The 16,937-nt window shown below is 37.2% G+C and overlaps 1 protein-coding gene across 9 annotated transcripts in view; it reads right to left on the bottom strand.

The window, feature by feature from the left end:
* Positions 1-826: 826 nt before the first annotated feature.
* IL1RAP (interleukin 1 receptor accessory protein) overlaps positions 827-16,937 on the bottom strand; it is a 131,189-nt gene continuing 115,078 nt past the window's right edge. For 3 of the 9 annotated variants that reach the window (XM_001498547.7, XM_070242691.1, XM_070242693.1), the window contains exon 11: positions 11,249-14,639. In XM_001498547.7, the coding sequence (XP_001498597.2) occupies positions 14,272-14,639 (368 nt within the window). In that variant the 3' untranslated portion in view covers positions 11,249-14,271. Of the gene's footprint in view, positions 1,986-5,621; positions 6,064-6,100; positions 6,925-11,248; positions 14,640-16,937 lie in introns of those variants that run through there. The other 6 variants (XR_011428791.1, XR_011428790.1, XM_070242690.1 and 3 more) reach the window with 5 other exon arrangements.

The raw sequence follows: 16,937 nt of genomic DNA, 5'->3' as shown, positions 1-16,937 counted from the left end.
CAGTTTAATATTTTATCCACTATATTAAGAAACTCTTTAATAGAAATGACCATCCAATGTTATTCCCCAAACCCTGACACCCACCTCACATTTTAGCTGTCCAGTCTGATATTCGGGAATTTTGACATACCTCCCTTTTCTTATACGTTACTGAGAGTTGTAAACGAGTGGGTAGGTTCATTTATTCTCCTTTTTTCCTTCCGGTTCTTCTTAGAAGTCACATAATTATCTTTGCCTATAGCCAAATGTGTGAAATTTTTAAAAAAGTGATGTCCAATCTGGTTAAGAACCACTTGTCAAAAGTGTTTAAAAACATGATACTAAATTATAAATTAATTGCAAGCATGTGGTACAGTTTTTGACAATAGAAAAGTAGTAAGTTGTCATGTATGTTCTTATGTCTTAAATGAAAAATAAATAAATACATACCAGATTTGATTCGCTTGTTTGTTTCAATAAAGCAATGGAATATTAAAATTCCCATCACTTAAAGAGTGATGGATAAAATAGGATAAAAATAGCTTGTGATCTGAGTCCAGAGTTTATTTGGAATCTTTCTATTTTCTTTCCATGAGCCTGTTTCAAAGAGCTACTCTTTCCATTTAAATATTTTTAAGTGTTCGGAATTGTCCAAGAGAAAAACTTTGCAAATTATTCTCTAAAGAATTTGAGTGTGTTAATATCTCTTTGCTACACTCGGAAATAAGTTTTTTCTTTGTTTAACATTTTAACTTATTAACATAGCTCAAGGCTTCTTAACCACTGATCTTCACCAATCAGAGAGCTTTTTCTCATGATCAAATGATACTGCACAACATTAGAGAAGTCATATAAAAAATCAAATCTTTAATACAAGCACAGAATTCAAACCATAGAGAAAGCAGATGCATAGATAGCAGCAGACTTCACAATATCCACACTAGCATTTGTCTCTTCCCTCATCTGAGCTCTAGCGTGTTCAGTTTGAATTCCCTATTTAGCTCTTCAGATAAGTGGATCAAATGATGCTTTCTAATGACCGTGTTACATGCTCTACTGTGTTCTAAATGTCTTCAGTTCTAAGGCTCCCTGGATATTCAAAAATGAAATGGCTCATTGGAAGATAATTTGAGCATCACATTCTTAGAGAACTAACTAAAGCCACTGAATGGAAATTAACCAAATACAGAAATTCGCCAATTTTTAAGAAGGCTTCCTCTTAACAAGAAGTTGTAATTATTTTGCATTCCTTCAACAACTTTTCTTTGGGGAACATTTGCGGATAAGGTCTACTCTTTCTTGTATACTGTTTTTTCATGACTACCTGACTTGATACTTGGGCAAGCTGAGGTGGGGTGTTGGCAGCAAAGTCCTTCTATTCCTTCGTTATCGAAGTATGTGATATATCTCAATTTGAAGGTCTCTTGCCTCTTCAGGCAGTCTCAATATCTCATTCTTAGACTAAGACAATGTGTTGTGTTCACCAAGTTCCATTCCACTTTTATCTTCCTGGGAACATAGAAAGGTTTCATGTTCCAGCCTTCCCTATGACTGTATCAACACTCATAGCTAGTTTTGGCCAATGAATTGTAAGTGAGAGTAATAAGTGTTATATTTATGCTGAAGCATAATGGCAGGAAGCCACACATTTCGGATGTCAAAGCTACAAAACTCTAAGCTCCTATGCCGGACATGTAGCATAAACAAGAAATAAGACTTCTTATATGAAGCTACTGAAATATTGGGGTCATTGGTTAGTATGGCGTAACTTTTCCGGTTGTGATTAATGTGTATGATGACTACAGCAATCTTCCCTGGTCCCAAGTGTCAGTGTTTGAGCTTTCGCATATTAAAAATATGCTCTACCAACCACTCTTCTATTCAACTGTCTCCTTGTACCGAGACAACTCCAGGGGCTAAACATTCTCTACATTGTCATCTATTGCCTGTAAACACCTTGTTAAAAGGATGATTCGTAGTCTTCCTTGGCTGGAGAAAATCAGAGCCTACAAGGGTAAAAGAGGAGTTAAAGAGAGAAGAAAGTTAATGGTTCTTAAACTTTTTGTGCATCAGAATCACCTGGGAAGTTTATTCTAACTCCAAGTGCAAATCTGCCCCATTCTAGAGACCCTTATTTAGTTAATCTTGGATGGGTCCAGAAATGTGCATTTGAATATGAATCCAAAATGGGTCTGATGTGGATGCATCAAGGATTACACTTTGAGAAGCCTTGGACCAGACTCTGATAAAGGCTCTCTCCTCCTACAACCTAAGCAATAATATAAAACATATAAGGAAGGTTTGAAAGAATTTTCATAGGTAGGAGTTTGACCCATGGAATACCATATCTGAATTATCAAAGGCACTCTATTGAAATGCAGACTCCCAGACAATGCTCAGTATCTAATAAACAGGTCCTCTGAGGGGAGAGGGGCCTGCACTGGAATCTTCATTGTAAGATGCCCCCCAAACGATTTTTAGACATACAATATTTGAAACCACTGTCATGAGGATTGTGTGTTCTTCTATGCATATCTTTATGATTAGTTCAATGTATTATTCATGACTTTTTCATGGACATTAGTTCAGGAACATTAGTTTTACCAACCACTTCAAATCTTCAACTGGAAGTGAACATATTATTACTAGAAATTTTACTAGTTATAAAACGAGGTAACAGGAACTCAAATGTAAATCATCTCTGCTGAAAGATTATATTTGTTTTTTAAGGTAAATGGTGAATATATTTTTATTTCTCATTAAGACAAATGCAAATCTTTTATTTTGTGGGAAAATTATAGAACGATCATAGAGTCTAGAAGACACAAAAATGATTCTACTTTTTAAGTGCTTAAATAAATGTTATAATATTTTAAAATAAAATTATATAAAATCATAATACGACAAGGCCAGATGACACATCAGACACTTGATATGACATTTAATTAGCTGTGTGTGGGTTTACATTAACTGCTTTTTTAATTTGAATATATTATGGTTCACCTTAAATAGTTCCAATTAGGTGGTTTTGTAATAGAAATACTTCCACTTGAATCTTACAGGGATAGTTCTAGAATTGGCACTGGATCAGATGTCAGAAGCCTAGATTAGAGGTCCAACCTTATCCTCCAATTAGCATTTCTTTAGGAAAGTCACTTAACCTGGATAATATGTTCCTGTTCTATACTGCTTTCGGGCATTTTGTGACAGTAAAAAAAAAAAATGTATATGAAATCAATTTGTAAGCCATAAATCATTATGCAAATGTAAGTTTATGCAACCGTGAGAGAGATTCCACTATGGGTACAGTACTGGCCAACACTCACTGAGCACTCACAATGTGCCAGGCACTGTGTTATACACTTACATGTATTATATCATTTAATGCCCACAAAACCCAATGAGGTTAATAATATTATCTCCATGTTAGCTGTGAAGAGATTGAAGCCCAGAAAGATCATAGTCAACCAGATAGTTAGGAGAGAAGTAGGACTCAAGTCCATCTCTAATTGACTTAAAACTCATGTTCCCGAATAGGCAATATCTCTAAGTAACAATATCTACTTAACCTACAATCATATCATTTCAATTATAAATATGCATGACCCATGAGGAAATTTTCTTTTCTTATTATCATTTGCTTCAATGAAGTATATGACACTGAACATTATATTCAATTTTCACACGTTGGGTCAGGGAATAATAACATAACCTTCTAGCCTTTCTCCATACAGTGAAAGCATGGTCCATTATCTTTCTGACCGCTGTATAGCTAATGCCCCAAACTATGACTTTATACTCCTTACACTGTACTTATATTGTCAATGGAAATTGATGCTGACCAAAAATTAGCTTTTGAGAACACCACAATTATCTAGCTACTCATTCACAATAAGAGCTCATGTTTAATTTCCATGCCTCTGCCACTAGTCCTTTCGTTTATTTTTCTTCTCTAAGAAAACAATTCATAAATGACAAAAGTAATTTCTCAGTTTTCCCAAAGATGTTTTATAGTTTGGGACACTATCCTAATAAGCAATAGTGCTGATTATTGGTAAAACCATTCTCTCCCTTCTTAGGATTTGGAATGACTGACATTACCCAGTGTTAATATATTTGGAGAGAAACTGCTATGTGTCCTCCATGTGAAGATCCTTGAACATCCTTGAAGAAGGATGGATTAATCTCTTTGAGAATGAATGCGATATAGAACATGGGTGGTGCTCAATCATTTTCTGCTGGATATCCAGGTAGGGTAACCTGTCATTTCCTAACTACAAGTTCTTCGATGAGTCACATTTACTCCGGAGGGCCCTTATTCCTTCATCTTATTGTTTCAACAGGAAAAGGATCTAATAGTTTCTTGTTTCAACAGAGAAGGGATCTTCTGCTTTTCTCTCCAAGAGGATTAGTGGCATGAAACTTCTGGTTTCTTTCTCCATCCCTCATTCACTGTTAGTGACAGAAAGGCTGACACTCATTGGGCTATAGCTCACCAGCAGCCAGGGTTAAGGTATTGAAGGTGACTGTTCAGGTCTGGTATGGCCTTTTGCTCTTTTTACTCTGCTCCAGTTCAGGGATAGAAAATTGTGCTTCTAATTTTCGTACAGTAAACCCGCCAGGCAGGGACCCTCTACAGAGTAGATGGAGGGCACAATATTTTCTAGCTTTTTCTCCTCAGTGGAGTGTTGGGTCAGATCAGCTTTATTCTGAGGGTCTATCTAGATGTGTGCCATTTGAGGAGGAAATAAAGTTCTCCCACTTTATCCTTAGGGCCAGCCTCTGTCCTCCCATCTCAGTAATGTCAGGGACACTTAAATCCCCATTTCGACAATGTTCTTTGAGTGAATACTTTCATTCTGAAACTATAAAGTGTGACCCTCAAGCTAAATATGTGTTGATGTGTTTTGGTTGGTTTTTTCTTTACGTTTAAGCCATCTTGTAATTGAGAGATTACATAAAAATCTGGACTTTTAGATTCCGTTGAAAAACTAGACTATCTGCCAACGGCAGGGCTAAGTCAGGGGCAACAATCAAGATGGAGCTTAATAGTCTGCTCCCTTTTTACAAAATATTTGCTCTTCAGTTACCTACAGGGCCAAAAATTCCTAATATCTCCCTGACTTGTAAATCAAACGTCATGTTCCCTTTACGATTGTGTTAAAATGTTTAGAGTAAAGAAATGCTCATCTGTACCAATGTCCTTATACACATGGGTCTTAGATGAAGAGCCTGTGTATTATGTTCATATCTGTTCCTCTTTTTCTAGTTTTTCTTACCTTCTGATCCTTATAGGCACTTGAATTGACTGTTCCTTCTCAGAACCCTAAATGGGAAGAAAGGATTCTTGCACCACACTCTACATAAACCCCTGACAATCCTGAATTTTTCACTTCTCAGTTCTACAAATATAATGAGATCTTTGCGCAAACTTCCATTTCATTTGAAACATTTCTCACTCTCATTTAGTCTTTTCCCAGATCTCTCCTAATACACATAAGAAAGAAAGAGACACCTCAACTTCCCTGGTACCTAAACCAAATCTTGATTTCCCAAAATGGAATAATCTTCAGATGTGAATTCAAGAGACAAAAAAGGTAGAGGGGAGAGAGGGAGGTAAAAATTTGTTAGTACAAATAAAATCACATAAAAATATAACTTTATTGATGCCAACAATTTTAGGCAGTTTAGAGAACACTAGTTTACAGTGAGACCGAGAACACCATATATCCCTGTGTGAGTGTGTTTAGTTTTTCCAGGGAAAATATGCTGTAGGTTTTCTGTTGAGCTTAGTCCTACAGCTTCCACCAGAACCAACTCCATTCCATAATGCTCCCTTGGGAGACACACCCTGTAAGTATCATAGCCCAAGTAGCCCTGACTGACTCAGAACATGAAGTTTATCAACAAACTCAAAGGAAACACATTTAAATTTTTTGCTCAATTTTAAACCATTGGGCAGGATAGAGGATCAGACTTTAGGCGACTTTCACATACTGACCTTCTAGGGCCCAAGAAGAGTGTGCTCTTCTGAGCCCATTAGAGGCAATAATCTGGATTCAGGTCCTTCAGGTCTTTTGTCTCCTAGAAATAAATAGTTTTTAAAAATCAATAAAGGAGACACAATCTGATAGTCCATTAGATGATAAAAATGTCAACTATTCCCATAGGTTCATGACACAAAGAAGGCTGGTAGAGACAGCAGCCACCACCCACCACAGAGTAATTATAGGATATAAAAATCATTGTTATTGGATAAATCCGTGAAATGGTGAAGAGCAAGGGCTGAGATCTGGGGTGCAGGGGGCTCCAATCTGGTGCCATTTTGTATCCATTGAGTTTCTGACTCTTGGGAAACAGGCTTACAGAGGTGTGTCTCCCACTGTGGTTGGGTATGAATCTCTGCCCGGCTCTTGCTCCTCAGGTGACTCTCTCCTTCACAGTAGGTGACACAGCAGCGACAGGCTGCAGAAGACTTTCCTCTGTGTTTGGACATCGTGCCTGGGGCTGGGGAGGCACCTGCAGCCCTCCCTGAGCTCTGGAGTTCTGGGGGATCTTTCAAACGACTTCTCCTCCTTTGAGCATGGTCCAGACTGATGTCAGACTGGGAAGAGCAGCTCTCATTCCAACCAGAGCTGGCACTCAGACTTCTCAGGGGAAGAGCCAACCGCAAGGCCTTCCAGAATTTAGAGCCAGAATGTTTGGACTTTTCTCCCTTCCAGCTCACAAAAGACACAGACTCTTTCAGCTGCAGGATGCTTGGGTGTGGGTGCTCAAGGGGACGGTATTCAACCACAATAAGTTTGGTGGCAATGGAGTTCTGGCACATGACACCCAGTTTAAACTCCAGCATACTGATGCTCTTTTCTGTCACATAATCTGGGCTCAGGACAACAATCATCCTTCGGCTCCTCTGAATGAAGTCAAAAACTGCTTCCACTGTATCTATAGGAAAATGGAAAGATAGGACAATGCCTAGTGAAAACTTATATAAGTTCCAGTTGATCATTGTCCGTCCTACAAAAGACATCAATGAATAAACACTTGAAAATATGTTAAATAATCTGTCCAGTTAGGGAATCTCATTTATATCACTCTTACTAATGGTTGCTAAGCATCTGCTGCCTTCAAGGATGAGGAATTAACTACCTCCAAAAGCAGCTAATTTCAGCTCTGTTTGTAAAGTGTTTCTTGTTTTGAATTTCTTCTCTGCAACTTTTATCTGGTGGTCTTAGATCTGACGCCTTCAAATATTCGGAATATTTCCCAACTATTGTGATCTTACTGTATTTTCTTCTCATCTCTAGATTAAAGAACTTCAGGATTTTAATCTTATTCCCCATATGACATGGTATCAAGTCTTTTCCCCATTTTTACCATTTTCCTCTGAATAATGTTCAGTTTATATGTGTGTCTCCTAAGAGTAGCATCCTGAACAGGACTGAATACAATGCTTCAGACATAGTCTGATCAGCAAAAAGCAGTAGGGAATTACCACCTCCGAACATCCTCTATCCCAGTTGCATCTCTTTATACTTAAAATTTTAGGACACATCAGTTTATAATATTGATCCTATTGTCAACCAAAACTCCCTTTCTTTTATTCTTCTGTGTGAAGAATTGGTCTAAAAATCAATTAAAGGAGAAACAACAATGATGACAGGTAAGAATTAGTCAATTAGTTAAGACTTCTGGCAAAGTATTCAATTCTAATAGTTACTGAGGTGGATTTGAACAGATCCCAGTGGAAAGTTCTTGAGTTAAATGCAGTGTTCAACTCACAGTGAGATCTAGGAGCTTGATCAATATGATTTTCTGAAGGAAAGGAATTCCAAATGTGTGAATCACAGCCATGGACAACTCTGAAAACAGGTGCTACAGACAGAGGATGAGGCTGAGTACCTATGCTTTCGGGGCCAGGGCTGAAACAGTGATGGAGAGAGTTTTCAACCTGTGAAGACAAGCTGAAAGTTTGCAGTTAATTTGATCATATGAATTTGACAGGGGATGGAGGAGCTGTGCTTCCTGCCAGATTAGTTCTTTCCACTTAGTGAATTTAACATGAATTCGAAGGGAAATTGGAAGAGACGTGTTCAATTTTTAAGAATTTTTGACTGGCTTTTATCAAGAGTGCAAAATGTTTTAGAGAATTTTTGTTTTGGTCCTAAATGATAAATCTAAATTTTCACTTAGCTTCAAAGCCCGTGTGTGTGTGCATGCACGTGTGCATGTGTGTGTGTGTCTTTTCAAAACTCCTCTGTCCTCTTTTGTCCTACTCAGAATCTTATGTAGCTGTCTTTCGTAAATCTGAGAATGTGAGAGTAGGAAGTCTACTGCTTCTCCTGTCTCATGATAAATACAATATAACCTTAAGACAACACGGGTAGTTTTTCATCAAAAGGAATTTGTGTACTCAAATTGCGTGTGCGTGTGTTTCACTTCAAAACAGTCACTTTAGGAAAATGTATGTTTTGTCCAACGGGGATACCACTGTTGAAAAGAAAACACTGTCCTACATCCTCTAAACAGAGAGACTGTGTTTGTTTTTTCCTTTTTTAAGATTATTGGTACCCTACCCTGAAAGTGTGGGATTTGCATTTGAAAGAAGGCAACACTAAAGAAACAGATATGGACTGGGGAATTCTAGACATTGAGGAATGGATGTAGGAGATGCTTCTTAGATGGGAGTTGGGCTATTCCTAGGAGACTTCACATAGTACTTTGAAACAAGTTGCCCCCTTTATGGCATATTTTAATATATTCCATACTGTCAAAGCTTCATATTTGAGGATGTAAATTGTTATTACTTTTTAATGCTGAAGACTCTTTGCAGAGGGAGTTGTAGATTAGGCCATTTATTCTGTTTGGCTCAAAAAAATGAGGTGTGGGCTGGCCCCATGGCCGAGTGGTTAAGTTCGCGCGCTTCGCTGCAGGCGGCCCAGTGTTTCGACGGTTCGAATCCTGGGCGCGGACATGGCACTGCTCGTCAGACCACGCTGAGGCAGCGTCCCACATGCCACCACTAGAGGAACCCACAACGAAGAATACACAACTATGTACCGGGGGGCTTTGGGGAGAAAAAGGAAAAAATAAAATCTTTAAAAAAAAAAAAAAAATGAGGTGTGAATATATAGTGATGAGACCAGTTTTCTTGTCTGGGACTAGATTGGTTTTGAAGTCATGTTTTCTGGTCTAGAACTTTTCAATACTCTAAAATACTCCTGCCTTTAAAAGTCATAAACTTCCTGGAATTCACCCAGAAGAAAACTGGGGCTTTAATTTTGTTCTTTGGCTAGGTTATCAGTGTACAAAACAGCAGCAAACTTTCTCTCTCTCTCTTAAAATTTGAAGTGAAGGGAAAAATAGGGGGCACCTAATTTGGAAATGGATCTCAATTCAAATATTGGTTTCTCCATTTATCTCTGTGTCTCTGTTTTTTGTTTTTTTTTTGCTGAGGGAGGTTAACCCTGAACTAACATCTGTAGCTAATCTTCCTCTTTTCTTTCTTGAGGAAGATGAGCCCTGAGCTAACATCTGTGCCAATCTTCTTTCACTTTATATGTGGGTTGCTGCCACAGCATGGCTGATGAGTCATATAGGTCTGCACCTGGCATCTGAACCCATGAACTCAGGACGCTAAACCAGAGTGTGTCAAACTTAACCACTATGCCACAGGGCTGGCCCCATTTTTATCTCTGTTTTTATCTTAATATCTTCAAGTCTGAGTTCATCCATCTGTAAAAATGCATATAATGTGAGCAAACTTGTAAAGTTGTTAAACAAATTAGAGATACCTATCTGTAAATGTCTAGACATGCTAGACATTTGAATTAATCGTTGATTAAATTATTATTCAATTTCTAGTGCACTTAATAATAAAATAATGTATTGACTAATGTTGATTCAATCTGAATCAATTCTTGATGGTAACTTTAGAGAATCAGCTTAACATGTGGATTTGTAAGACAGTAGTAAGTTTTAAAAATTCTCTCTGTACATTTAAAACAGAGATGGATTAAAAATGCTACTGAAATACTTAATTTCCTAGCCCATTGCTAAAGATACTCTATATTCCTTTGGTAGAAACAGAGAAATAAAACAGATTAAAGGGTGAATGTGTCTCTCCTATACTATGAATTTACTTGTTTCAAAGACTGAGTGACATCAGTAAATGAATGAAGAAAATATCTTGAGAGCTTTAACAAGGTAACAGCGAGACATCCAAACTACTGATATGGAAACTGCTGATATTGAAACTACATAGTCACCACTGTGTTCTAGGAGCCAGTTTATTATGTTCCGGGTTGGAAGCAACTTCAGGCTCATCGCCACCATCCAATGCACAACGCCCCTACACAAAATCTCAATAAGATCCATCAAATCTCTGCTTGTACACCACTAGTAATAGTGGGCACAGTATCTCCAAAGATAGTGAAATACATGATTGTCCAACTCTGCTTTAAAGTTGTTTCCTAATTGAGTAGAAATCAGTGTCCTCATAACTTCCATCCATTGATCCTAAGTCTACCCTTTGAAGACTGGTTTGAAAGAGAAAAATTCTTCAGGAGGAAAATTTTTACGAATCTAACCAGTTCAGGTATAGTGACTCAATAAATATTCTTAGAACAAATGAATAAATAGGGATTTAAAAAAAATAAGCAAGAAAGACTCCCTGTTACTGTGGACTTAATATTATTAACTCAAAAGAAAATGCATTTCCAAATATTTATCACCGATTTCTTTGAAATTTGTGATACAAAGGCATCTTCAATTCAAATTATTGCCCATTAACTAAAAGTATGGCATTAATTAATTGATGTCATTCCAAAGCCACTTCCTTGGGGTTGCATTAAAGCCTATAAAAGCTAAGAGATTCCTGTAAGTTACCCAAGTTCCAAGTCAAATAATAAAGAATAGGCTGTGTCTTTGTTTTAAAACAAGCTCTCTCTCCTTTCTCTCCCTCCTTCCTCTCCTTCTCTGCCTCTATTATTCTCTCTCTTTTTCTCTCTCTCCGTCTCCTTATACACACACAAACACACACGCGGTATACTAGAACAATCCACTTTACTTAAGTAACTCTTTTACTCACATGTAAAGAAAATGTTCTTGAGATGAAATTCCCATTTTTCTCAGACTTCTTTCAGAGAGAGAAACTTAACTAAGGTAACTTCTCACATTTTTTTCCATGTGTCTCATTAATTCTCTTTATTCTCATTTCTTATGCTCATGCATGAAAATATAGACATAAAACACATGCACAAAATAAAACTCAAAGCAGAAAATAAATGGTTTATTTTTAAAATAAACAAATTTACAAATCAAATGGAAAATACAAAAGTTTATGAATAAAATTAAAAAAATCTTAAAATATTAAAACCTATGGAAACAAAATGGATAATTAACAAGTGGAGTGATGGTTTGTTTCCCAATACAATGGAGTGCTTGTTCGTTAGAATGCTAGAGAATTATCTAAGTTACAATACAGAAGAGCATTAAATAAATTTCGTATTTGTTTAATTAAACACACTATATATCATTGTTTTTTGTTAAGTTGGGTGAAGAAGGTCTTTATATCATTTATCTAAAACCATTAAGTTTCTTTTTTTAACACTAGAGAGCAATTTCTTCTCACTCTCTAAATTATGTTTCCCCATTTCCTTCAAATATTCTGCATTGGGCATCTTCTGGGACATAAAACAAACAAAACATCCTGAAACAAAATTCTCTTAGAAAGGAACATATCCTTTAGAGTTGAGATGTTTTAGGACAAGTTCAGTACCAAAGGCAGGAATCTAAATAGGAAAAAAAAAATCAAGAAATTGCTAAGGGCACCCAATAGCATTTGGGATAAATATGGAATCCAAAAGTGCAAAAAGAATGCAGCATTGGCAAGAGAATGGCCCCTTGGTGATGGGACTGTCCTCCATTTACCTAAAGCTCATCCAAGAATTGATATTCAAAGCTAATGTGGAGTCAGCTCTCCTCTGGTCTTGTGAGTGAAGGGTTAATTGGAGGAGTAATTGTGGTTTGTAATAAAGAAAAGCATTAACAAGGCTAAAAAAATTAGATCCGAGAAGGACTCCATATCATAGTTTTATAGTCAAGAATTCATGAAGCTTTTCTTTCAATTTAAAATAATCAATAACTCTTCTATATAGAAACAATTTATTATGGACTTTAATACTGCAGAAGGACATTTAAATGTAGAAGACAGTTTTAGACTTGCTTATCAACATTCATACTACTGGGATAAGGGTTTCCTTAAGTTATGAATTACAGTGTTTCTTAGGATACTCAGGCTCACTTATAGGTTTTTTATTTTCTTTTCCTTTATTAGTCGATAGTCAAAACAGAGATTTCTCTCTCCAGTAGTTGAGCACTGAAATTAACATAGCTTAGCTTCTAAGAATGTGTGCTCAGAACATGGTAGATGATCAGTCAATGCCAGAGGACTGGCTACTGCTTAGCAGTGACCACGGAAGTTCTGTGCACAACAGACTTCACTGCACCCAGATCAACTGTAGCAGTCGTAAGTATTTATATTAATTTAGGGAAGGCAAGAGCTAACAAGGACTACCACTCCATGAGCTGTGAATTTACAAACAACATTAATGTACAGAAAACAGTAACACAAAAGCATTACAGTAAAAACATAATTTAAAAACTGGACAAGAGTTCTAGTGGTTTGTAATAGTGTGCCAATGGCTTAAAGTCATAGGCATGTATATATATACATATATATAATTCATGTGTATATATATGCAATATAGATATACATCTATATATAATTCATGTGTGTGTATACATATATTTTTTAAAAATCTATATGTAACATAGATATTTACCTCTATATACTCTGGACTTAGTTTTCACTTTTCCAAGTCTTAAGAACAGTAAAATTTCACTTAAAACAAACTAAAACAAGTTTCAATGACAGTGACTTTTCCAACTGACTTGTTTGCAGTGAATGTATCCACTGAACCAATGAATAAAATATGGAAAATACTAGGGGTCCAATCAATTCTCATAGAATATTAATGCTTTTAAAAGCCATTCTCAAGGTCACTGAGTCTAACTTCCACACTTTACAATGGGGAGACAGAAACAGGTGAGAAGAAACCACTTTCCTAATAGTCACATTAGCAAAGCTAAGTTTAAAAGACAAATTGCCAAACACCTGTTCTGTGCTTTTCTCACAAGCCAGAAAATGCGCTAAAAGCATTTTGCTGCTATTTTACTCTCTATTAGCACCATTAGGAGAAGCTTCCTATCGGACTCTACCAAGTATGGAGCCACCCACAAACTCTGAATGACTGATACCAGGTATAGTAGATAGGGAAAATGGCGTGATAAATATGAGACGACTTACAGATATTGAGGACTTAACAAAAAAATTGTGATATATTTTTCAAGTTGATAAATATAACATCAATTACCTGAGATAGAGGGCACAGGGGGTATAGTAGGAGAAAATTCAGGCAAGCCCTTTAAATCAATTAAAAGGGACATTTCAGTCATACTGCTTGATATCATCCTAAGTTGATGTCAGTCTTGCTGTGATGGTGTGTTGTACAGGAGAATGAGCAAAAGAGCTCACTATCCTCAGCTAAAGTAAATTTAGGCCCTGATTATCTATCCAATGGATGAGTAAAAATTTAAAAAAACAGAAAACTATACTTGGAAACTCATAATGACCCTGTTAACAGATGATTTAACTTTAAGGGGTCTTAAATCCACAGCAAAAGGCTGCCCCATAATTTAAGATTATAAGAAAGAGGGAAAATAGAAGGCCAGCCCCAGTTGCCTAGTGGTTAAGTTCTGCATGCTCTGCCTCAGTGGCACAGGTTTGGTTCCTGGGTGTGGACCTACATCACTCGTCTATCAGTGGCCATGCTGTGATGGTGGTTCACATTCAGAATAGAAGAAGATGGGCAACAGATGGCAACTCAGGGCGACTCCTTCAGCAAAAAAACAAAAAAAAAGGAGAGAGAGAGAATAGAGACATGTAGGAATACAGGATGCAGAGGGAGAAATTCACATCAACCAAGTCTTTGCCTGCAAAGAACATGGTGATATCAGACACTGGTGACAGACTGGTGGCACTATCATTCTAAACCTTACCATTGCCTGAGGAAACAACAGCCAGTCAAGCAGTTGCCCTGAATTTATCCCAATGGGGATGCTTCCATAGAATTTTTTTCTGTCCATGACACAATAAATTGGGAATAAAGAAGGGGGATCTCTTCCTTCCTGGAGTGCCCTTGGGTCTTTTTACCCCTCTTATTGTCTCTTTCATACGTTTTTCAAGGATGAATAGGAGAGACCCTGCTCGCCACTTCTAGACCATTTGGAACTTTTCTTCACTGGCATGGCCACCTGCAGCTGCTTCCAGAACCTGCCCTGTGGATACTTGGATTTCTCCCCTTTCCATTTAATGACTGTGAGCACCGTCTTAGCCCTCTTCAGCTCTTTCACCTTCATCTCCTTCACAGCTTTGTACTGTACTAAAATGACGTTGATGTTGCCCCGAGAGGCCATGTTTTCTAGGCCAGCCTTGAGCTCCAGGAGGGCTTGGGTTCCCTGGAGCACGTAGTTGGGGCTTAGGACAACCAGGAGGCGTCTGCTTTTCTGAATGAAGCTCAAGGTCTCATCTGTGACAACTGGGAAAGAAAACACCATTGGGATTAGTGTTGGCCAAGAACTCCCCAAAAGCATGAGGCTTGAGGAGCAAGTGTAGGGAACTTAGGGTGACAGCCTGAGAACTGAGGTGAAACTTTTTACCAAGAAGCTTTGAAAACTTAATCCATAGACCCAACCACTCTATTCACTAGATGCTGCTCTCCTCAGGGAGAATATAAACTACATGCACAAATTCCACCACCCAGAAAATTCTAAACAGGCAGGAAGTCAGCATGTACTTCTGTGACCTTGGTCTTCAAAAGCCTTATGCAGGACATGAGGAATAAATGGGTTGTACTGAAATCAATTTCTTCAAACTGTGTGGCATGTTGTGGCTCAGTCAAATCAGCTCCTGAGCTCTTTGTCCCCAAAGACATCCATGTATCAACTCTTTAGTGCCAGCAAACATTCAAAAAGATATACATTATAGAGTCAAAATTATAGAAATTCATTTTTCATTAACACAGGACAGCAAGAGTAGGGATCTTCATTTTTTGAAAGCCCTTCTCTGTTCTGGACACCTCCCCAACTCAAACTGGTATCACTATGTTTTTGGAATAGAAAGTTAAAAAAATTTAGCCAATTGAATGGCATTTTGGCTGGCATCACATTCATCAGCTCAGCTTTCTATTCTGCTCTCTAGTCTGGAGCCTAAATTAGTCCCTGTATCTTTCTCCTTAAACTCCTATCATTACTGTGAAGCCATGTGTTTCGGCAGCTGCTAGCTGATGTGTCTGCCTTCACGAACTGGCAAATGCTTTCTTCAGGTCAAAAAAGAGAAGAAAAAGCAGGGGAAATGGAAATGCAGTGTAATTTTATTCTGTCTGATTAGTTCCTGTCACTAAATTCTTGGGAATAATCCATCTCCTCGAGGTTGCTTATCAAGAACTGTATAATGCATAATCCTTTACCTGAGGTTCAGATAGGAGCCAACTCTGGGGAATGCACTGGTGTTGTGGAAAGCTATTTCACGGCTTACTATACTTCCCTAAGCAGTCAGTTTGCCCCTTAATCTTCCACGTACAGAGGCAGTGGGGAAAGATTTGCAATTAAAATAGCATATGTAGCCTGGAGGAGAATCCAGGAATGAGTAATTGTCTACTCCAAGCAGCGGTGCTGGAGGTTGACCATGTGTGAGCATGGAAAGAGACCCAGAGGCAAAGAGGACTGAGTAAGAGCAGCAGGAGGGATGCAAAAGATCACAAGGATCAACCATCAAAAGCAAGACGCAAGAGTAAATATGGAGAACTAGAATTCTTCAAAGAACCGCCAATCCCTATTGGAGTGTTTTATATTGTTGTTAGACTGTATATCTTTATATAACTTTTCACACAGTAGATAAATATTTGTTGAATGGCTGTATGAATGAATAAATGGATGAATAAATGATTCAGGACTTTAAGTCTTAAAATGTGTGGAATTTATCTGTACAATTGAGTCATTATTTCCTGGCAAAATTACACTGAAGGAGCTTTCTGCTGTAGAACACAAGCATGATGGAATTTTGGGTGATGACTGAGAGACAGAATAATTGACTCAGCCAACTCGAAATGAGAATAAACACTTAGGTCTTATTCTGTATCTCAATTATCCTTATAACATTTAAAAAATATTTTAAAAATTTTAAATTAACATTCAAAAAAATGTTAAACGTTTAACATAAACCAGATTTTAGAGGAAGAAAATTAGTTTGTCATGAAGATTAGAGACATTACATGCATTTCAACAGTAAGAAGTTTAATAATGGCTTTGGCAATGCTATCATGTATTTATTAAAATAGACTCAAATGGACCACATTTTACGTGTTACTATGTGGAGCTGAAAATAGAGGTGTACTTTTCTTTTAAAAGGTTTACCAATTCAAGCTTTTTTTTTTTTTTTAACTTACTAGAGTATACTGGCCTTTGTAAAATTTTAAACTTGTCTCAAATGTATAAGCTGATAGAAAGTAAGAGGAATTTGAGTAGCATTTGATTGCTAGGGAAAAAAACTGAGAAAAAGGAAATTAGCAAATGCCAATGGGAAATATTCTGATTATTATCAGTGAGTAATACAAGGAAAGATTCCATGCAGTCTCCTCTGCACTCATTTTTAATAAAATTGAAGAAACCTCAGTCTTTGTAAAAATGTATTGTTTAAACTCAACCTTTGCAAAACAATTCTAGGCAAATAAATTAGGTTAACTAAAACTTCTAAAACTTTAAATGTGAGTAAACAGGGCATTTAAAGCTGTGGCATTGAATAGAGCTCTAATCCACTGTGCATGCACACTTCTCTG

This window comes from Equus caballus, chromosome 19 (genome assembly GCF_041296265.1).
Source record: "Equus caballus isolate H_3958 breed thoroughbred chromosome 19, TB-T2T, whole genome shotgun sequence".
Lineage (NCBI taxonomy): Eukaryota > Metazoa > Chordata > Mammalia > Perissodactyla > Equidae > Equus > Equus caballus.
Note: the sequence above shows the minus strand (reverse complement) of the source record. Positions and strands in the feature narration are given on the sequence as shown.